Source organism: Solenopsis invicta, chromosome 5 (assembly GCF_016802725.1).
Source record: "Solenopsis invicta isolate M01_SB chromosome 5, UNIL_Sinv_3.0, whole genome shotgun sequence".
In the NCBI taxonomy this organism is placed as follows: Eukaryota; Metazoa; Arthropoda; class Insecta; order Hymenoptera; family Formicidae; genus Solenopsis; species Solenopsis invicta.
Window position 1 is genome coordinate 17,728,673 of NC_052668.1, and position 23,200 is coordinate 17,751,872.

General features: G+C 30.4%; 5 protein-coding genes and 2 long non-coding RNA genes across 10 annotated transcripts; 5 read left to right on the forward strand and 2 right to left on the reverse strand.

Annotated features, from left to right (window-relative positions):
• The first annotated feature begins 12 nt into the window (after positions 1-12).
• On the forward strand, positions 13-3,805 carry LOC105205773 (inactive peptidyl-prolyl cis-trans isomerase FKBP6). Of its 4 annotated transcripts, none has more exons than XM_039449395.1 (7): positions 103-119; positions 403-558; positions 619-859; positions 1,316-1,776; positions 1,851-2,039; positions 2,133-2,244; positions 2,322-3,805. In XM_039449395.1, the coding sequence occupies exons 2-7, from the start codon at positions 518-520 to the stop codon at positions 2,607-2,609; spliced, it is 1,332 nt and encodes a 443-aa protein (XP_039305329.1). In that variant the 5' UTR covers positions 103-119; positions 403-517; the 3' UTR covers positions 2,610-3,805. The 4 variants fall into 4 exon arrangements, with proteins under 4 accessions (XP_039305330.1, XP_039305327.1, XP_039305329.1 ...); XM_039449394.1 differs by lacking the exon at positions 103-119 and adding an exon at positions 153-169; XM_039449396.1 differs by lacking the exon at positions 403-558 and having other exon boundaries at positions 13-119.
• Positions 3,806-3,945: 140 nt separating this feature from the next.
• On the forward strand, positions 3,946-6,818 carry LOC120357810 (pancreatic lipase-related protein 2-like). The gene is made up of 4 exons (XM_039449397.1): positions 3,946-4,120; positions 4,233-4,669; positions 5,029-5,380; positions 5,444-6,818. The coding sequence occupies exons 1-4, from the start codon at positions 4,081-4,083 to the stop codon at positions 5,671-5,673; spliced, it is 1,059 nt and encodes a 352-aa protein (XP_039305331.1). The 5' UTR covers positions 3,946-4,080; the 3' UTR covers positions 5,674-6,818.
• Positions 6,642-10,592, reverse strand: LOC120357814. Its single transcript, XR_005574814.1, has 3 exons — positions 10,459-10,592; positions 7,107-7,264; positions 6,642-6,775 (listed from the first exon to the last, which is right to left on the reverse strand). It is a non-coding gene; the product is annotated as an uncharacterized LOC120357814 (long non-coding RNA).
• Positions 7,231-12,792, forward strand: LOC105205770 (odorant receptor 43a). The gene is made up of 6 exons (XM_011175273.3): positions 7,231-9,275; positions 10,452-10,920; positions 11,176-11,275; positions 11,513-11,632; positions 11,933-12,088; positions 12,553-12,792. Exons 1-6 carry the CDS (start codon positions 9,188-9,190, stop codon positions 12,601-12,603), a joined length of 984 nt encoding a protein of 327 aa, XP_011173575.3. The 5' UTR covers positions 7,231-9,187; the 3' UTR covers positions 12,604-12,792.
• LOC120357813 lies at positions 10,697-13,489 on the reverse strand. Its single transcript, XR_005574813.1, has 3 exons — positions 13,363-13,489; positions 13,042-13,235; positions 10,697-10,852 (listed from the first exon to the last, which is right to left on the reverse strand). It is a non-coding gene; the product is annotated as an uncharacterized LOC120357813 (long non-coding RNA).
• Positions 13,490-13,762: 273 nt separating this feature from the next.
• On the forward strand, positions 13,763-17,232 carry LOC105205769 (odorant receptor 43a). Its single transcript, XM_011175272.3, has 7 exons — positions 13,763-13,916; positions 14,373-14,642; positions 14,738-15,212; positions 15,741-15,840; positions 16,087-16,209; positions 16,463-16,618; positions 17,012-17,232. The coding sequence occupies exons 1-7, from the start codon at positions 13,886-13,888 to the stop codon at positions 17,060-17,062; spliced, it is 1,206 nt and encodes a 401-aa protein (XP_011173574.2). The 5' UTR covers positions 13,763-13,885; the 3' UTR covers positions 17,063-17,232.
• A 2,403-nt stretch (positions 17,233-19,635) lies between these two features.
• Positions 19,636-23,115, forward strand: LOC105205768 (odorant receptor 43a). Its single transcript, XM_011175271.3, has 7 exons — positions 19,636-19,770; positions 20,228-20,497; positions 20,592-21,066; positions 21,407-21,506; positions 21,710-21,832; positions 22,062-22,217; positions 22,615-23,115. The coding sequence occupies exons 1-7, from the start codon at positions 19,740-19,742 to the stop codon at positions 22,663-22,665; spliced, it is 1,206 nt and encodes a 401-aa protein (XP_011173573.2). The 5' UTR covers positions 19,636-19,739; the 3' UTR covers positions 22,666-23,115.
• Positions 23,116-23,200: the final 85 nt, after the last annotated feature.

Here is a 23,200-nt window from a genome sequence, read left to right on the forward strand (position 1 = left end):
TAGTACCGATTTTGAAAGTGGCGGTAGTGTACAGGAAGTTTCAAAGTGTACTGCGTCTCGAAGCTTCCGGAAAAGAAGATCGGGAGCGGGAAATGGAAATTGGGAATTAGGTTAAGATGGTAAGATGCTGTGTGCCGTGGTGTGCCGCTCTCAGGTTTCAAGTATTCAGGTTTCTTTCTAACCTACTGAACACTACTAAATAGTCAATTTTAACGATTAATATCTCGCGAGGCAGACCGACGCTTATTTTTGCCAGATTCTTTCGTTTTGTGCAAAAAAACGCGTTGAATGAGCTCAATTTCCTTGAAATCGGAAGTAAACTGTATATCCTGTATATATACAAAAAAAAGAATTAGAAAAGTCAGAAAGGAAAGAAACGTGACTCTCACGGTTTGTTGTTAGGCGTTCTTGCTGTGTTCTTCAAGAGATACAAATAACTGTAAAAGAAGAACCAAGAACAAATTGACATAAAATTAAAGAATTTTGACAAAATTTTACAACATTTACATTGGAAAAAATGGCAAAGCATGTAAACTTTTCGGATGGTCTGAAAATTGGGTAAGAATTAGAAGAATTAGAATACGCGAGACCACGTTATTACATTTGTTATTGTTTCAGTGATTTGATAACTCCCGATGGAATTACGTTTGATCTTGAAGAAGAAATTGAGAATGATGAAGAAGAAGATTTTGGATATTCTCCACATGTACAATTCAGCAATGAGGATATGTTAAATATGTTAAATATGAATGATTTTGACGATGATAATGAGGATGATGAGAAAGAAACTGTATCCCTCTGTGGTATAAGCTTCTCAAAGTTGAAATTGAAAATGACGAGCTTAACTGAAGATGAAAAAGTTAATAAGATTTTATATTATTTGTTCTTTGTACATATATTACGTTACACATTAAATTTAATTACATTATTTAAAAGTCACATTCAAGGCCTTCAAGTCCAACTAAAATATTTAATATATTTCTCAAAATTACATGAAGAGTATAAATCTGTAAAAATCTCTGCTATCTACCAAACTAAAATTCAGCTTAAAAATGCAATGAACAGTAACTACCCTACAATGTCTAAATAGATTGCAATGGAGTAATTTTACCAGTTGCCTCTAGAATTTAACCTAAACTGTACAAAATCATGATATCTTACATCTATCTTGTATGATTATTCTTTCTCCTCTGTTATTTATTTTATTGGTAAATTTCTTAAATGATATTGATTTTATTAATAAATTGTTTTCTAATGCAATTATATAAAATTTGTAAATGTAATTTTAATAAGCTTAATGAAATTATGTTGCTAGGTCATGAAGTTTGTTAAGCAAAAAGGTGTTGGTGAAGTTATACCATCCAATGCTCATGCCACCGTTCACTACATTGGATATTTTGAGTATAGAGATGAGCCTTTTGATTCTACTTACTCTTGTGGGAAGCCAAGATCGTTGCGTCTAGGCCAGAATATTGTTATACCTGGTCTAGAAATTGGTATACGTTCTATGCAAAAGCATGAAATAGCAATATTTGTGATTCATCCTGATTTTGCTTTTGGAGCTCTTGGTTGTCTGCCTCGTATCCCACCTAATGAGGAAGTGGCATTCGTTGTTCATTTACTCGATTTTATTGATGATGGCTGTGCAGCTACATATCAAAGTCTCTTACCAGAGGAGAAACAATTGTTTAATTGTGTGGCAAAGCCTGTAACACATATGCTTGTAACTGCCAAAAGTTATTTCACAAAATATAACTACAAACAAGCGATACGAGAGTAAATAACTGATGTTATAAAATTTCTACAAACATGCAGTTAAATAAATTTCTATTAAATAAATTTTTTTACAGATACAAAAAAATTATTGATTGTTTGGAGAATGTCAAATTAAAAGATGAAGCGGAAGAGATTGAAATGAATAAATTACTGACACGAGCATATGTGAATCTTGGAATTTGTTTCAACAAGCAAAACATGCCTACTAGGGCTTGCATGGCCTTAAGACGTGTGCCAAATCCAACAGCTAAAAGCTATTATCAGTAAGTATTTATAAACATATTTAATTAACATATTAAATTACTTAAACATAATAAATCTAAATAAAATCATAATAAATTTTTTTTATATTTTAGTTTTGGAAAAGCTTTGCTGAATATTGGAGAGTACAATGATGCAATGAAGGAGTTACAAAAAGGTTATGCATTAGACCCACAAAACGAAACCATTCGAAAAGCAATACAAACAGTAAGTTGAAGATTTTTTTATTAAAACAAAAATTTTTGTAAAAACTTTTTATTTTTTATTTATTTTTTTTTTTTTAGACGAATGTGAAGCAACGCAAATATCTGGACATAGAGAAACGCATGTATAAAAATTGCTTTAAGTCTAAGGAAGAACAAATAAAAATGACTGAATTTCGAAAAGCCGCGCGTGAGATGTGTGAAAACCTTATCAATAGTAGCGACGTAATAAGACAATCTCTTTCGGAAGGTTTTACGAAAGAAGAACATGAAATTATACATGAAGAAGCTGCTATATTAGGATTAGACGTGGTAACATCTACCAGATATGGCAAGGAAACCGTATACCTTCAAAAAAGCAAATCATAAAATTACATTACTCGAAAATTATTACTTAAGTTTTTTTTGTAAACAATTATAAGAAATGCCTTTAATATCATAGTTAAATGCATGATTAATTACATATTATTGATTGTGCTACAATTTATTAATATTTGAGATTATATACATTTTTTCAGTATTTTCTAAAGAAGGTAAGACATAAAGAAATAGATGCAATTTTAGATCGTTAAATAAAACCTATTATGATTAAGCCTTATTTTCTTGCTGCTGAGCAATCAATTTTAAGTGATTACGAGGTTAAAATTTATTAAAAATATCAAGAAATATTAGGGTTGGATAAGTTAAAGGAATGTTAAAATTATCTTGTTTTCTTGATCAATGATTTTTTTCAGTATTTTATTTTATTAATGGTATTACAAATATAAAAATTTTTTTCTACAATTAAAGTATAGATGCAAATGTAACTCAAGTTGGTCGACTTTATGACGAAAACAAAATTTAAGAAATTTATATTGGATGCTTCGTAAACCGTACGTGTGTATTATAAATCGTTCTATTGGTCATATTCACGATTTTAGCATTCTCTTAATATATTTTTTAACTAAAAATTGAGTTAAACTTGGCTTATAAAATTAATTTAATTACGTTAAAAGTTGCATAAGCAAAAAAACTAATTTAACTTAGTTAACAGTTAATTTTGAAAAATATTATTCATATTAAATTAGAAATTCTTAATTTTTTAAAGTTAGATTACTCAAAACAATTATGACATGGATCACATCAAACAAATTTAATATTTTTGAATTAAGTTTATATGAAATAACAAAAAAATATTTTTTTTATATAAAAATTTATTTGTTTTATAATTTTTTTCTTTTTACATAGATACATTTTTAACTTAAAAAAAGTTAATAAATTAAAGTTTGTGTTTCAAAAAAAAAAAAAAAATAGTTGATGTAAAGAAGGAACCAACCCTGATCACCCTGTATATCAAAGAATCCTTGATATACAATCTGATGTTCTTGTAATTTTTTAAGTTTATAACAGCTATTGCGTAAGCATATCAAATATGAAATCACTCTGATTGCAAGGGATTTCTAATATGTTATGTGCCATGTATTATAATGTGACCAAAGAGAATCTAACAAGATAGTAGATGATAGTATTAAGGTCTAATGATTTTATATTTTTTGTTAATGTAATAAAGTTTTAATGAACAAAAACTGTTGTTTATATTTGATACCAAACATACCAATTCTAAATACGTAAGAAAAGTACATACAGAGCTAAATTAATCTATGATACTATATTTGGATACACTTAAGTTAGAATAAACAAATACCGGAAGTTCGTGGAGCCACTCTTCTTATGCGTTTTCTTGCTCAACGTTAGTAATAAGATCTAATGGTTCACGACTATTCTGAAAATATTTTTACTTATATAACATAAAGGTATATATATAAGAAACTGTTCAACAAAAACGTCGAAAGAAATCACAATGTCTTTTATTACAACGTTCTTCATATTTCTGTTCCTAAGTAATATAGTTATATACATATAAGTAGTTGCAATTTTTTAACGAAAATACAAAATAATACAAGAAAAGGTAAATGTATTCTTTATTCTTATTATTTTAATTTGTTTTTTTAGATGTATCTTTCAATACAGCTGACTTATTGGGTAATCGACTATCTATTCAAAATTCTCAAGACCACCATCCCGAGGAAGGTCTCGTCGAGGTCTTCCTGAATCCAAATTCGGTCATCCCAAATAATCCTGTGTTGATCGATGTGCTCGAATTAAATTTTAAAGCAGAGGATATAAGTTATGAGCTTTATACCAAAGATAATAAGGAACAACCTATTTCTCTGCGAGTGGGTGATGCTATTCAACTGAAGGATTCGCCGTTTAATCCTACGTGGCCAACCAAGATTATTATTCATGGATGGACAGAGACAGGAAATGCTTTTTGGCTACATGACATCCGGCGAAATTATCTTAGTGTAGGGGAATATAATGTAATTTGTGTGAATTGGCTCATTGGTTCAACCAGAGAATATCTAACATCTGTCCAACTCACTCAACAGGTGAGCGAAACTTTCGCATATTATATAAAAAATGATTGAATAAATAAAAATAATTTAAGTGAAAAGAATTAAACCTTAAATTATTCTGTAAAAAAATGTTGCTTATAATCACAAAATTCCTATCAATACGAAATATAATGAAAAAAGGCTTATTCTAAAGAATAATGTAAATTGTGACACAATGATTTTTTTTTCTTTGCACAACATACAAATTGTGTGTAAAGCACAATGAAAGTGAAGAGAAAATTGATTTTGCGAGTTATAAAAAGTCAACTTTCTTCAATGTGCATTTATTTCTAAAAGGTAAAAATTCTTTTTGCAAGTATATATGAAGTAAAATCAAGATTCGTATTTTGCAGGTGGGAGAATACGTGGCTGCATTTATCGAATTTCTTGGATCAGAGACTCAAGTTTCCTTTGACGATATTCACATTTTGGGACACAGTTTGGGTGCCCATGTAGCCGGATACATCAGTAATTCTGTATCGAAGAAACTCGGGCGTATTACCGGACTTGATCCAGCTGGGCCGGCATTCGAGACACCTTATCTTAAAGATACGAATGAGCGACTGGATGCCGCGGACGCCACTTTTGTGGATGTTATTCATACTTGTGCTGGCAGTTTAGGTTTCTTCCGACCTATCGGCCATGCAGATTTTTATCCGAACGGAGGAACATTTAAGCAACCCGGATGTCCTATATTTTCATCCCGTAAGACGTTATATTTTACAATATTATGTACAGGAAGATATTGAATCTAGCTTATATTTTTAGAAACCTGCAGCCACGGTAGGTCGTACCAATTTTTCGCCGAGTCCATCGTACATCCTGATGGCTTCATCAGCGTGCAATGCTCCAGTTGGTTGGATTTCCAGCTTGGTAAATGTGGCGATAATAATTCTAGCATCGCCGTTATGGGCGAATTTATCAATACTGATGTTCGAGGTATTTTTTATCTACAAACCAATGCACAATCGCCATTCGGAAAAGGCAAGGTAAAATGAATAATGATAGATAACTTTGCTATCTATACTTATGATACGTATTCAGATAATAAGACCTGCAGAGTAGAATAGAATATGTTACCAATTTTTGATGACAGAAAGGCAACAAATTGTACACACAGTATTACCTAAAGATGTCAGCAAACTATCATCAAAAGTATGATAAAAGCCGCTATTTACAGATGTTTACATTACTTAAGACAGTCTTAAAATAAAGCCTTTAACGACTGACTCATAATTTTAAGATAATGTTTTATGTTCTAAGCTTTTGTCTTCAGTTACGTATAATAACTGTCTTATGTCTCGAGTCTTAAATCAAAAAGTTTCTGTTTGTGACTTAAGACAAAATCATAAAACATTTTCTTAAAACTACAAGGCAGTCGTTCTGCTAAGGGTTTAAGATTCGACTATAAATACCGGCGAAAGTTTGCTGATATATCATGACAGCAGAAATCGAGCAGAATTTACAGCTTCTACTCGATTTCTGCTGCCAATCTACTGTCAAATTATACACGCGCGCGTATCCTACATGATTTCTGCCACCAATCTGCTGACACAATATATCAGCAGATTTTGTCGACAGATTGTGAATAACTGATCGAACAGATGGCTACGGGTTTGTAGTCAAAATCTGATTGATTTGCTGCTAATCTACTAGCAAAATGCTATTTGGGTATACATGTATTTTTCATTACAATTAGTGATACGGAAACGTGCAAAGAAGAAAAACATAGAAACACTTTACTTACATGATATCTCTATTACAAATAAATTACGATATAAAACAAGCCGATACAAAATAATAAAAAAATTATGCGTATGGAAATTTGTATGTAATAATGGAGTATATTTCGCGCGTCAGTTTTATCGTTCTGCAAGCGTCGCTTCTTGGACGGTTTCTGAATTTCATCTCCACAAGTTGTATGCAATACTTTCGACGTACTCTATCCCAGTTGACGACGTTTTGTGTCCTCGGAATATTATTTGAAAAAGTTTCACTAGTAGTCAGACCTGTTTGAAGCAAGTTAATTCGATTTCTTGCTGCTTGCTGTTAGCGGAAGCATTCTAGTAATTTAAAATGAAAAAGAAGGAGAAAGATTATCTGAAATGTTCAATAAAATTTATCAATAAAATTGTTCAATGAATCTTGTAATCCTTGACTTTCCTTAATTTATGACTTATTCCACAAAAGTGTATTTTTTTAAAAAACATTTTTATTTTACATAGTTGAATATGTCGTTAAATTGTTTGTTATAAAAACGTTTCAAAATTTTCTAAAATAAAGGGTAGTGAAAATATTTTAAAAATAAATAAATAACAAAAATCTGATTGTACCCTGTTATAGATCATTTAAATGTATAGCGATATTTATAAATTTTTCCTAATAAACTGCAATATTTTTATATGTAATAAGAATGATTATATGTACGTACGGTAGAATATTTTAGAAAAACTCCATGTTGCATATTGGGTTACATGTATCTACATGATCTGCCGATCTTTTGCCTTGTAATTCGTTCCTTCAAAGACGTTCTTAAGATACTTTGTCCATGTGGTAATGAGGTTTAACGGTGCTGAAGCTGTTCTTGTTCTTTAAAAAGTAAGGATTAGAATAAAATTACAGTAAAGATTTGCAAATTTAAATGAAGATGCATAAGAAATTAAGTAGTTACTTTTAAGTTTTACATAAAAGTCTGACGAAAAAAGTAATTCTTTCGTGGCACTGAAATTTAAAGTTTATTTAATTTTGGATACATCTTTAAGTAATAAAAAAATCTTAATTTTTATTTAACTTAATACCTATAAGATAGTTCAATGAAAGCTTAATCGCAAAAATCAAGAATTAAATGCTATACATTTCGTTGAATGTGAATAAAGATATATAATAAATTTTTAGTAATAACAAAATTAGTAAAACAAAATTTTTAGTAATATAAAATTTTTTTAAAACTTTTATTAAAATGATTAGTAATCAGCCTTATACACTCGCAAATGTTTCTATATAAAGACAAATATGTAAAAAAAAAAAGAAATAGATATCATATTGTTCCTATTATATCATAATATATTATACACACATGCACGTGACACATTTTTATATATTGTTTAGATTAAAGAACCTCTTTTTGCTTAATTAAATTTTAATGGGTATGATTAAATTTTTTTCAAAAATACCTAGAAACTTGAAGAATAATTTTTACGTTATAACATATCACACAAATGTGTGATTCTTCCTCATATAAAAATATACACTTAATAAATTTTAATAAATTAACATATTAAAATTTAATAAATATGTTATATTGAAATACAAAATGAGGTACCAAATTTCACTTCAATACATTGATTCTATTTCAGTGATCTTCATCAACTGTATGTTTCGCTGAGAGATGCTGTTCATAAACTAAAACGGCTGTCTCATTTAGTTTTTGCAGAACCTTTGAACTTTGTTTCACCATTCGTTGTCTTTTTACGTTGCTATAACAATGCATCATTACCGATGCACCGTACTGTCGCGACGTCCATTTTTTGCATTATTACAGAGTTCTCTTAATAGTTGAGTTTCGTAAAATCCAAAAAAAGCTATGGTGAACACGACGTTGGAGAGATGACGTGAATTAATAATGAAAGGGAATATGAAGAACATTTCATGAATTATAAATATGAGGAATATAAGAATTATTTCATTCGGTTAGGAATTTATAAATTTTTGATTAGCAACGAACGATTACATGACAGACACATTGTGATATTTATGTGCGATCCTCTACTTTGCATATTAGTATATTAGAGCTTTGCCGTAGGGTGTGCAATTATTATCCTTTCAAAAACCAAGAATAATTGATAAAAGAAAACAAAAGAAATACGTCAGTCTTCATGTAGTATCGGACATGAACAGCTCTAAATATTATGAATATGCAGGTCGATTGTTTTCTTGTGAAATCGCATTTCAATTTGCAAATACCCTAAGTTAAATTTAGAAAATTTTAACTTTGTTATTACACTTTGTTATGTATTGTTGTATTACACTTTGAAAAAAAACGGAGTGAAAAGATATTTTCTTTGTTTTTTAATTATTCGTTACATGTGATTGAAAAATTAAATGTGAATTCAGAGGTGTGAGTCAGAGTGCAATTAGCGAAAGGCACTTCTGAAAAGTGAATATTTGTATAAGATCACAGGTTCACGCACGTCTGTATATTACATTTCGGATTTTTACATATTTTAGAAAGTGACAAAAATGAATTTAATATAACAGTGTCAAGTAGGAGTTATATTTATAAATATTCATTAAAGATATAACTATGTAATCTAATATGATAACTATGTAGATTTAGAATGGGCCATCGGGATAAATCGGTTTACCCTGCAATGTGTCGGGCTATGGCCTGACGAGAAATTAAGCAGTAGACAGAAATTCTTGGCGAACGTACGAGCTTTTGTCATTTTCACTACATTGGTTACTGTGTCGATTATACCATCGATATTTTCGCTGACGAGGGTCTGGGACGATATGATAGCAATAATAGACAACTTGCAAATCCTGTTACCTATCTCAGCCACTGCCATGAAAATCATCATTATGTGGCTTCGAAAAGAAGGTATATTTAATTGTACACATAAGTACAGAAAGGCATAGACATCTGAGTTTGAACGAGTATTAAGGCAAGTTTAGGACGAACGCTTCTTTTCAAATATTTGTTTATTATGACCAATGATTATTCGAAAAACGGTAACGCAAACTTAAATAAAAATTAGCAAGTAAAATTGAATTTAAATTAATCTAAATTTAAATTAAACTGAACAACACTAACAAAAGATTAGAAACTAAAATCCTAAAACTAAGTTAAAATTTAAACTAAACTTAAATTAAATTTAATAATAAATAAATTATAAATAATGTAGTACTATTTTTTTATTAAAATCGCAATTAAATTACAAAACATTCCGTAATTCTTCTAATTTCGTATTTTCATTGTAGCATTCATAGCACACGTACAGCATATTAATACATTGGAAATACGGAATTACGGAAGAATTACGGAATTTTTTGTAAATTTAATTGCAATTTCAGTAAAAAAAATAATACTATATTATTTATAATTCATTTATTGATTATTAAACTTAATTTGTGTTTAGCCTGAATTTAATTTTCATTTAGTTGTAGGTTTTTAGTCTCTAGTCTTAGTTTGTTGTTTAGTTTAATTTCAGTTCAGATTAGTTTAAATTTACTTTTATTTGTTAATTTTTATTTAAATTTACATTATCGTTTTTTGAATAGTCATTCTTCACAATGCACAAATATTTAGAACGGTGCTCGCGTCTTAAACTTGCCTTGATACTCGTGCAAATTCAGATGGCTAGGTATTTCTGTCCTCGTGTGTACATGACACATACATTTATTTGATTATTTGATTTTTTATCATAGTAATTTCGATCATGGTAATTCTAATCAAGAAAATACAAGAGATATCACATTGCACTAAATCCTACCCTGGCAAAAATACAAAGCTTCTTGAAGCATCATACAAGCGTCGAACGAGCGTCGTACAAACATCTTATGCTTCGATGTTCCATACGTTTTTCGATATTCCAATTTACACTTTACGCTTTATTTTCGCCACGATACAGATAACAAATTCTTAACATTTGTTTCGCTAATTCTGTTATGCCACTATCGCTATGTTTGTTTAATCAGTATGAGTTACATCCTTATATTTTCGACTAATAATAACAATTAAAATTTGCACTAGTTTTACATTCTTGCTCCTGTTAAGATCTCACCTTGGTGGTAAGCATGGTGATAGCAGATTGGATCAAGAAGAAGACAGAAGAGGAGCGCGATACCATGATGAAGCAGGCAAGAATTGCAAGAAGGCTCGTACAGTTAGGATGCATTATAATGGTTTCAGCGATTGTCATTATTATCATCCCACCGTGCTTCGGCTATTCCATGAGATATTTGACAAACGTCACGGATCCGGGGAAGCCGTTGCTGCTGCAAACTTATTATTTTCAAGACACGACCCAGAGCCCATATTTTGAAATCGCTTTCGTTGCGCAAGCTGCAGCCGTCGTAATGGCCGCGTTCTCTTATACGGGGATCGACAACTTTTTGGGTCTGATTGTCTTTCACATATGTGCCCAGATGGAAATTCTCAAGGAGCGATTTCTCAGTCTGAAAGAATACAAAGATTTTAATATCGGCCTGTCGACAAATGTTCAGAATCACCTGCGTCTTATCAGGTTGCAAATTTAGCTTTATTACTCTTATCACCGATTGTTTTGATTAATTTTTTAATTGGCGATTCACCAAATACTAATTCTGATAATTATATAGGTAAGAAAAAGAATCGAATTATCCAAATTTAAATGCTAAATTCAACTTTATCACATAAATTATGTTTTTGCGTTATAAAAAAGCAAATATAATTTTCTCCGATATAAATTACTATAAAAAGCATTAAAAATGCGTACAACTAATAAAATATGATATAATAGGTCCATCGATATCATCGAAAGTACATTCAACTTGATGCTCCTGGCATTGGTAGTATATTTCGGAATAATATTTTGTCTTCAAGGCTTTCTGATAATTAGCGTAAGTCATAGAATTTATTATTTTATAAATAAAATTGTGTCGGATAAAAATTATCGTGCAAGTATGTAGTGAATATCACAAAGACTCGAGAATCCTTTTCATATTTTCTCGCGAAAGTAATGCACACGAGTTATTTTTGGAAAATAGTAACACTACTAATGTTGTACAACGGTACAAGTACAAATTAAAAGAAAAAAATATATATAATTACGCAAATATGTGTTTTAACTTGTATAGATCATTGATGATGGTGGCAATGTCTCTTTTCCGCGAATATGTTGGCTCGTTTCGGTAGTCATTAATACGTTCGTTCATATGTTGCTTTACTGCGTAGTCGGTGAAATTCTCATTTCTAAGGTGAGTACTATTTATTTCTTTACATTTTTTTAAAATTATTATATCTCTTATGTATCGTAAATTAGTATAATTGGTTGTGAAGGAAATGCATCTTCAAAGTACAAAACTATATTATTGATCTTCGATATGCTTAGCACGTATCAATTCCCAAAATTATTTTATTAAAGAACAATATTAGCATTCTAGTTAATTGCAATTTTTTAGCGCATTAATTAACGCACGTTGACAACAGTGCACATTTATCTTTATTGTATGTGATAGATTTTGATATAAACTTTTATTTAATGATATATAACGCAGTGTGAAAGCATATATCATGCGGTGTACGACTTTGCATGGTACACACTGAAACCGAATGAAGCCAAGAATCTGATGTTGATAATGATTCGTGCTGATAAACCTCTTTACATCACTGCAGGGAAAATGTTTCCAATGACATTATCTACGTTCTGTAGTGTAAGTTACTTTGTTATTATATTTCTTAAGTTGCACACTTACGAAAATATTAGATCGAACTATTAACCTTTAACTACATTGGCGGAACACAAACGTATTCCACAATTACGCAAATATGTCTCGTGGCACAAACGACGTTTTACTATTATTTAAAAATGTTCTAAAATTAACGTTGTCGAAAATTAGAAAAAAAATTTTTGTTTTTGTTACATAAAGCCTTACAAGCTTTTTTTTCAATTATATTTGTATTAAATGATCATTTTTTAGCTTTAGAATATTTAATTATTACACCATATCAGTAAAAACACTTATTTTTTAAATTTCATTACAGTTTAAACACTTGTCAAATTTTACACACCGCGGATGTAGTTGTGTAGGCCAGATTTTGCCAGTGCAATTGTGGATTAAAATACTATATTATTTGTTTTTACTTTCGCTTAATCTTCTTATATTTTCACTTTCAGCTGATCAAAACGTCTGCCGGATATATATCGGTACTACTCGCGAATCGTTGATATTTAGATATTGATCAGGGCAGTTTTCGATGGAATCTGATTTTTTGCAATATAATAACGAAATATTGAGAAACACTCAATCGATGCGTCACACAATTCATTTTTCCACGTGAATAAAGTAAAATCGTTGAAGAGAAATTTTGTTCATATCTATAATCAACTAATAAATAATTGTACCCGCATTAAAAATGCCGTAATTTTTATCAGCAATGCCCTATCCTTGTCGTTCAAGTGTAGTCTAATATTGACTTGAAATTTTGTTAGGTAATATAAAAATATTTGTTTAAAATACTTAAATTACTAACATTATATTTAATATGATATATTAATTTAACTTTTAAATTGTATAATAATTTCAACATGTTTAATCTGATATCTTGATATAATTCACTCGCGCTATTACATTAGCAATATTGATAATGAATTAACGTCACTTACACATGAATAGTTTGTTTCTCTCCCTTTCTCTCTCTCTCTCTTTAGTCGGTCCTTTATGATTGAAGATTGTTTCCACTTGAATGCTCTATGTGCTCTGTAATGGCTATCTTGGCACTCTTAGTCGTTTGCCATTGCTTTCCGAGAGGTAGGTGATCAATTAAAAATTTGATATATTTTGGACATTAAACTTGGATCTTTGGCACAGAAAATAGACGCCCAATTTTTACGTCACCATTTAATAATTTATAGCTTGATATAAATATACGTAACGGTTTTTTTTTATTTTTCATTGCACTGCTATTAGCCACGTTTTCTACTTACTTCGTTAACTGCTGTCACGATTAATCTATGTCGTATTGTTGTCTTTCGGCCTTTTAACAATGTTACGAACATATATCGCCGAACGCTCGTAAAGCTAAAATGGCGACGCAACAATTTTTTACGTTTTGAAGTTCGTTCGATGAAAAATGTCAGTTAAAGTTTAGAAAATGCAAATTATTGAAAAAGAGCAAGTTTTTAAAGAAGAAAACGACGAGAGGATAAATTAATAATGAGCGCCCCGACGAAAATTGAAGGGCGTTGCACCCGTTTAGATATTCATAGACTATTTAGCGATGCAAGTAGGAGGAGCCATACAAATTTGTTTCTTCGAACGAGAAGACACGTCCGTAAAAAAAATGACGCGGTAGACATTAATATCTGAAATATTTACGAGGTGCCTATACTTTGCATCTTGGCATGTGCATTTCAGAATTTCTTCCGTGAGCATGCGTAATTGCTCCTGAGAGGCGAGGGAGAATGCTGAATTCATATAAAAAATGCCAGTCTTCGTTTAGTCTTGAACATGGACAGCTCTAAAGAATCCGTCCACACAGGTGTCCATATTTTTATGCCGCTAAATTCTACATTAATAAACATATAATAGGCAAAGCCGTTTATTATATTGATATGTGAATCTATAAATATAATCTATGTTTAATATATTTTTATTAGAATACGAAAATTTGTAATATTTCATGGTGAACTGTCCTGTTGCTTGTCGGTGGTTCGAGATACGCTTCTCCTGTTACCGTTAATTGAACAGACGATTAATTTTGTTTAAAAAAATTAAGTAACGTAAACATATTTCGCTGTACATTTAAAAAAATTTATGTAAAACCCCACGAATTTTCGTATTCTACTTCATTGTTGTTTAATTAATTAAAAAATTATTTTGAAAAATAACATTGTTATGCCTGCAATTTGATTTTTTATTTATGTGTCGTGTAATGTTACTAAAATTTATTTATCGCTTCGTATCTGTCGATGTAATCGACATAATAATTATACAGACTTGAAATGGGCGATCGGAATAAATCGGACAGCTTTAAAAATTGTTGGTCTTTGGCCAGACTGCACGTTAAGTCATCAGCAAAAACGTATGACGAATGCAATGGCTCTCATCTTTTTTTTCATAATGATTTGCGTATCGGTCATACCCGGAATGTTGGCGTTTGTAAGAGTCTGGGGGAGACTGATGGAACTATTGGACAATGTGCAAATCGGTCTACCCTTCTCAGTGACCACGTTCAAATTTATCGTCATGTGGTTTCACAAAGATGGTAAATATGTCTTTTTATTTACGAATATTTACTCCATAATATTTTACTTAATTCTCAAAGCAATTTGATTAGTACTTTTGCATTCTTCCCTGAAGAGCTTGAACCGCTCACAAAAATGATCATAGAAGATTGGCTGAGAGCAAAGACAACGGCAGAACGAAATATTATGATAAAGCACGCGAGAATTGCCAGAATATTAATCATATTTGGATGTTTTATGATGGTCATTGCGTGCTTCAATCTCATGGTTCCTCCCTTTTTTGGAGCTTCGCTGAGATATCTGACAAATTTGACAGATCCGGGAAGACCGTTTCTGGTGCAAACGTATTATTTGAATGATTTTTTTTCAACGGACTCTCCATACTATGAAATTGTGTACGCCTCACAAGCTACAGCGATCTTCATAGCTGCAATTTCTTACACGGGCATCGATAATTTTCTGAGTTTGGTTGTATTTCACGTATGTGCTCAATTGGAAATTCTAAAACGGCGATTGCTCGATTTGGACAGCTTCAGAGATTTCAACACCGGATTAGCTATTAATATCGAGGATCACCTACGTCTCATTAGGTTATATTAAACTCGATTTACACATTTTACATATGTTATATTATTTTTCTTTAGTGATGTAGAATGTAGAGGACAAAGGAAATACAGCAGTTTGGTTAAAGTTTGAACACTACTGAAGCATATTGCGCGTGTGAAGAAAACTCGAATAAATTCAAGAACATCTCAATTGTTATTACACTTTATGTTACCATATTTAATGCAATATTAATTGTTAGACTTATGATAAATAAATTGTATATATGTTATATGTTTTTGTAATTGAATTGAAATATGAGTGTCAATCGAAATATCAAGTCAACAAACGCAAGTGAACTTTTTATCACACTTTCACGTGTAATAATTTTACATATCTAAAAAAATGATTGATATAATTATTTTTTATTACTTTTAGATAGCGTTAATTTTTTGCATGAAACAAATATATCATTTGCAAATCAAAATTGTTGTAAAACATCATATATGTTTTTCAAGATCTTTTACTTGACTAAAATCGTTAAATGTTACAATATGCGATATTTTATGTCGTAGATCTGTTGATATACTTGACAACACATTCAACTCGATGCTTTTGGCATTATTAGTGTTTTTCGCATCGTTATTTGCCTTACAAGGATTTCTGATAGTTTCCGTAAGTTAGCGAACGATTAAAGAGAATTAGGTTCCATTTTTGATATAATATAAAATACTTATTTATTGTTACAATTTCATGTTGCGACGGAAATGGAGAAAGTAATGAAAATACATTATTTGTGATACTCTTTCCAATTTTCCGTGCAAATCATACGCACACATTCCCTAAAGAAAAAGAAAACTAAGATATTAAAATAAATTTCTCAAAAAAAAACGTCGACAGAAAATATCTTAACGTGCCTAGATCGTTGACGGAACCGCTACCGATGTATCCTTTTGGCGAATGTGTTGGCTCATTACGATTCTTATTAATATTGCTAGTCACATGTGTCTATACTGCGTGGTCGGAGATATTCTTATAGACAAAGTAAGTGCTTAACTCCCAAATAACCAGTATAAATTATAAATAGCCAGTATAATAGCCATTATTACGAGATTGTCTCTTTTCTGATTGTTACAAGTTAGACCACTTCAAAAGAATTTCTAATAAGAATGATATGTCTTCAAAAGTTTTCAAAGGCTCTCTTTAAAAATCACTTTTAAACTTGTTATTTATATTACTTACAAAAAACGTGTAACAAATACATAATTAATACAGATTTTATGAACAATATTTACAGGCCGAAGAAGTATATAATGCGGTTTATAACTATACGTGGTACATGAGACCACCAAAAGAAGCTAGAGACTTGATGATGATGATGATTCGTGCCGAAAAGCCTCTGTACATTACCGCGGGCCGGATGTTTCCCATGACATTGTCCACGTTTTGCAGTGTAAGATATTCATAATTCATCTACGATGAATACGTGTCCGTACGATTAACTTTATTAGCAATTAACTTATCGAGTAATCCCGGCAGTATTACATTAACATAAAATTGAATTATTAATTTTTCTTCGTTTAATATGTAAAAAATGAGATTAGAAGGATTACAAATTAAAATTAAAGATACAAATTGTAATTGCAAATTACAATGTACGTTATATGGAATATTGCCATAAGCAATACTACTAGAATTAATTAATTGATTAAGTTAATCAAAGCTCAATCTTTATAAAACCAGACAGCTTATTTTATTTGCGGAAAGGGAGGGGGGGGGTTATATTTATTATTGTGCATCCACGCTACCTTTTTATGCATATTTATATATGTCACTTCTTTTTCAGTTGATAAAGACATCAGCAGGTTATATATCTGTAATGCTTGCTAATCGATAATTTTTCGAAATTGATTAAACAATGAAGACGGATGAATAGATGCAGGAAGCTATATTTAAATGCGCAATCGTATCTCTATTCATCTTATGTTTGTCTGTGATTTCGAGCGGCTATCATTAAAAAGAAAAATATCACGTACATAGTAGTTAATAATAAAAAATTATAAAATATAAAATTATTTTATTAACCCTTACTCGCCATTGTGGGATCATTCGAGTCCATAGACACTACTAAATGTCTATGCTTGAGTCTGAGGTTTATTTGTGGAGAATTACGGCGCCGCAGTAGCGATTTTTAATTATTTCAATAGCTAGGTCAGCAAAAATTCTGAAAAATTTATAATATAATTAATAACTAATCCTAGCTTATCGAGTAAAGGAGCTAAAGTTGGAAGTAAGTAATTTTTATACTTTTATTTGATATTTTATTTTATTAATATTTTTGCACAATATTTTAGTTTTTATCTTATGATTAATGAAAGTATTTGATTTTTATGTTATTACAGAAATGTAGAATTATATGTTATAGTTTAAACAAATATATAAATATAAAAATGTAATTTTTTCTTTTTAATACAAAATTTGTATTAAGATTTATTAAAATTATTCGTAAATCGCGAGTGAGTCCACGATGGCGATTAGGGAACAAAAAATTAGCGAGTAAGGATTAAATATAATGATATAATAAATCATAATAAATTATAAAAAAGTTATGATTATAAAGAAAACATTTTTGATACGCAGAACAAAAAAATGCGTTGTGCTTACTAGTTATATAAATTATAAAATGTATGAATAATATTTATATTATAAATTATACGTTAAGTTAAATAAATGATAGTTCTATAAAAAATTTTATAAATATTTAATATAACATATTTATATATTATTTATAATAAACATTTGACGTACCGTTGCAATGCACATAAACTTTTATTTATAATTAAGCAAATATTTCCTACGCAGCACAAGCAATATTTTATTGTTATTTAAAAAAAAATCCTAATACTAATGTTGTCAAAAATTAAAAGAAAATCTTTTTTTGTTACTTAGAGCCCTACAACTTTAGCTGCAACTTCAGAATGTTTAATTAATTTACACTAGATAAAAAAACTTACTTTTTAAATTTTATTTCAGTTTAAACTTTTAATTCTGATGTACGAAACTTTTCCGAGGATGTAATTGTATGGGCCAGATATTTTCAGTGTAACTAAAGATTAAAATATTCCTTAAAATATTCATACTTATTTTCCATTACTTAATTTCCATTAGTTATTTTTACCTTTGTTATTTAATTCTCTTATATTTTTACTTTTAGATGATTAAAACGTCAACCGGATATACATCGATATTGCTCGCTAATCAATGATATTTAGATATTGACCAGGGCAATTTTCGATGGAATCGGATTTTCCGCAAAATGCAATAACAAGATATTGAGCTTAATCGATGCGTCAAACAGAATTTGTTTTCCCACATGAACAAAATGAAATCGCTGGTTTGAAAGAGTAATCTTTTTTTTATATCTATAATAAATAATCGTACCGGCATTAAGAATCTTGTAATTTTTATCAGAAATGCCTTATCCTTGTCATTTAAGTGTAGCCTAATTGATTTAAAATTTTGTTAGATAATATAAAAGTATTGGTTTAAAATACTCAAATTAGTAACAGTACATTTATTACAATATATTTAATTTTTTAATTGTATAAAAGTCCCTCTGTGTTATATAATTAATATCTTAATATAATTTAATCACACTGTTTCATTAGCTAATAAATTAATGTCACTTATACATGAATAGTTGCTCTCTTTCTCTCTCTCTCTCTCTCTCTCTCTCTCTCTCTCTCTCTCTCTCTCGTCCTTCATAATTGAAGATTGTCTCCACTTGAATGCTCTACAACCTCCATGCTCTAGATGTTCTAATGACTACCTTGGCACACTTGGTGGTTTGTAATTGCTTTCCAAGAGGTGGTCAATAAAAAATTTGATATATTCTGGATGAAATTAAAACTGGATCTTTGTCACAGAAAGCAGATCCGCAACTCTCATGTCACCATTTAATAGTTTATAACTTGATATAATTATACATAATTGTTTCTTACTTTCCATTGCACTGCCATTAGCACGTTTCCATTTAACATACGTACTTAACTGCCGCGACGATTAATATTCTATTTCGTGTTGCTGTCTTTCGTTGCTCCGAACATATATCGTCCTATGCTCGTGAAGCTAACGTGGCAACACGCAATAATTTTTTGCATTTTAAAGTTTTTTCGATGAAAAATGCCAGTTAAAGTTTAGAAAATAAAAATTATTGTTGAAAAAGAGCAAGTTTTAAAGCGAAGAAGAAAACCACGAGAGGATAGATTAACAACGAGCGCCCCGAAAAAAAAACTGAAGGGCATTGCACCCGTTTAGATATTCACAGACTATTTAGCGATGCAATAGGAGGGCTGCATGAATTCGTTTCTTCGAACAAGAAAATTGCATGCTCGTAAAAAGAATAACGTGGCAGACATTAATATCTGAAATATTTACGAGGTGCCTGTACTTTGCACCTCAGCACGTGCATTTCAGAATTTCTTCCGTGAGCATGCGTAATTGCCGTGCTCTCTGAGAAGCGAGGGAGAATGTTGAATTCATAAAAAAATGCCAGTCTCCGTTTAGTCTTGGACATGGACAGCTCTAAAGAATCCGCCCACACAGGTGTCTATATTTTCATGTCGCTAAATTCTATATTAATAAACATATAATAAGCAAAGTAGTTTATCATACTGATGTGTGATCTATAAATATAATCTACATTTAATATATTTTTATTAGAATACAAGAATTTGTGAAATTTCATGGTGAACTGTCTTGTCGATGGTTCAAGATACCCTTATCCTGAATGGAATCCGGAATCGTTAATAGAACAGACGATTGATTTTGTTCGATGAGATTGAGTGACGCAAACATATTTTGCTGTCTATTTAAGAAAATGTAAAAATTTTTACAAATTTTCGTATTCTATTTTATCGTTATTTAATTTAACTAATTAAAAAAATAATTTGATAAATAACATCGTTGTGAATGCGATTTGGTTTTTAATTTATTTCGCGCGACGTAACTAAAATTTATTTAACATTTATCTGTTGATCTAATCGACGTCATAATTATGCAGACTTGAAATGGGCGATCGGAATAAATCAGACATGTCTGAAACTCATGGGTCTCTGGCCAGACAGCGAGTTAAGTCGTCGACAAAAATTTGTAACGGATGTACGCGCTATCATTTTTTTTACCATAATGATGTGCGTGGCGGTTATACCTGGACTGATGGCGTTTGTGAGAGTCTGGGGCAATATGATGGCGATGGTAGACAATATGCAAATCAGTCTGCCTTTCTCAGCGACTACTTTGAAATTTATCATCATGTGGCTTCACAAAAAAGGTAAATCTGTTTTTTTTATTTACAAATATTTAGTCTGTAATTTACTTACTTCTCAAAGTAACAATTTGATTTATACTTTTGCTCTTTTCCGAAGAGCTCGAACCGCTCACAAAAATGATCATAGAAGATTGGCTCAGGCCAAAACCGAAGAAGGAACGAAATATTATGATAAAACATGCGAGAATTGCCAGAATAATAATCATGTTTGGATGTATCATGATGACGCTTGCGTGCTTTATTCTCATCATTCCTCCCTTATTTGGAGCTTCGTTGAGATATCTGACAAATTTGACAGATCCAGGAAGACCGTTTCTGGTGCAAACGTATTATTTGAATGACTTTTTTTCAACGGACTCTCCATACTACGAAATCGTGTTCGCCGCTCAAGCTACATCGATCATAATGGCTGCGATTTCTTATACGGGCATCGATACTTTTCTGAGCTTGCTTGTATTTCACATATGTGCGCAATTGGAAATTCTGAAAGGGCGATTTCTCAATTTGAACAGCTTCAAAGATTTCAACACCGGATTAGCTATCAATATCGAGAATCATCTACGTCTCATTAGGTTGTATTAAACTCCATTTATATATTTTATATTGTGTAATTTTTTTTAATGACGTTTTTGTAATTGAATTCAAATACGAGTGTCAATCAAAAGATCAAAATCAACATACGCAAGTGTACTTTTTATCACACTTTCGTGTAATGTACTTTTATACATGTCTAAAAAAATAATTGATATCTTTTATCTACACTTTTGCATCGAGTTACTTTTTACGTCAAATGAATATATCATTCGCAATTGTTTTCAAAGCAAAACTGTTGTAAAATATGACAGGTTTTTAAAGATTTTTTATTTGACTAAAACCGTTCAATATTACAAAATGCGATATTTTATATCGCAGGTCTGTTGATGTCATCGAAAACACATTCAACTCGATGCTTTTGACATTGTTGGTGTTTTTCGGAATGTTATTTTGCGTACAAGGATTTCTGATAGTTTCCGTAAGTTGACGAACGATAGAATTAGCCCTTCCGTTTTTGACGTAGTATAAAATATTTATTCATTGTTATAAGTTCTCGTTGCGATGGAAGCGAAGGAAGTTGTACAAATGGTACACATACATTCCTCAAAAAAAAGGAAAATTAAGATATTAAAATGAGTTTTTAAAGAAAAACGTTGATAGAAAGTATCTTAACGTGTCTAGATTATTGACGGAACCACTACTAATGTTTCCTTTTGGCGAATATGTTGGCTCGTTTCAATTCTAATTAATACTGGTAATCACATGTGCTTATATTGTGTGGTCGGAGAGATTCTTATAGCCAAAGTAAGTGCTCATCGTTACAAATAGTTAGTATAATAAACAGAATTACGAGATCGTCTCTTTTCTGATTGATTACAAATCAGTTCACTACAAAAGAATTTTTAATAATAATGATTTGTCTTTAAAAGTCTTAAGACACTCTTTAAGAATCACTTTCAAACTCCTTGTTTATGTTTCTTACCAATGACGTGTAATACGTAATTAATAGAGATTTCATGAACACTGTTTACAGGCCGAAGCAGTATATAGTGCGGTTTACAACTACACGTGGTATTTGAGACCACCAAAAGAAGCTAGAGATCTGATGATGATAATGATTCGTGCCGAAAAGCCTCTGTACATTACCGCGGGCCGGATGTTTCCCATGACAATGTCCATGTTTTGCAGTGTAAGATATTCATAATTCATCTATGTGTCCGTACAAATACGATTAACTTTATTGGCAATTAACTTATCGAATAATCCCGGCAGGATCACATATTAGCATAAAATTGAATTATTAATTTTTCACTGTTTGATACATGAGAAAAGAGATTAGAGAGATTACAAATTATAATTAAAAATACAAATTATAATTGCAAATTACAGTGTGCGTTATACGGAATATTACCGTAAGCACAATACTGTTGGAATTAATTATCGATTAAGTTAATCGAAGCTTGATCCTTATAAAACCGGATAACTTATTTATTTTTTTTAGCGGGAGAGGGGAGTTATATTTATTTATTATTGTGCATCCACACTATCTTTTTATATATATTAATATATATCGCTTCTTTTTTCAGTTGATAAAGACATCAGCCGGTTACATATCTGTAATGCTTGCTAATCGATAATTCTTTGATATTAATTAATTCTTCGACAATGAAAACGGATGAATAGAAGGAAGAAACTGTATTTAAATGAACAATGCACAATTATATCTCTATTTATTTTATGTTTATCTATAATTTCAAACGCGATTAAAAGGCAAAAGATTTACGTATATAGCAATTAATAATAAAAAAGTTATAAAAAATTAAATTATTATTATTATTATTATTAAATATAATGATATAATCATGATAAATTATAAAAATGTTATGATTATACAGAAAACACTTTGGATACTACGCACAACAAAAAAATTCTTTGTTCCCGCTAGTTATATAAATTGTAAAATGTATTAAATGTTAATATTATAAATTAAGTTCAAAAAAATGATAGTTTCATAAGTTTTATAAATAATGAATATGACATATTTATACATTATTTATAATAAACATTTGACATATCATTGTAATGCATATGAGCATTTACGTTAGAAGATTAATTTAAAGAAGATTAATCTAAAGCCAATTATGCCCACTTATTGTTTTCATAAATATCTTA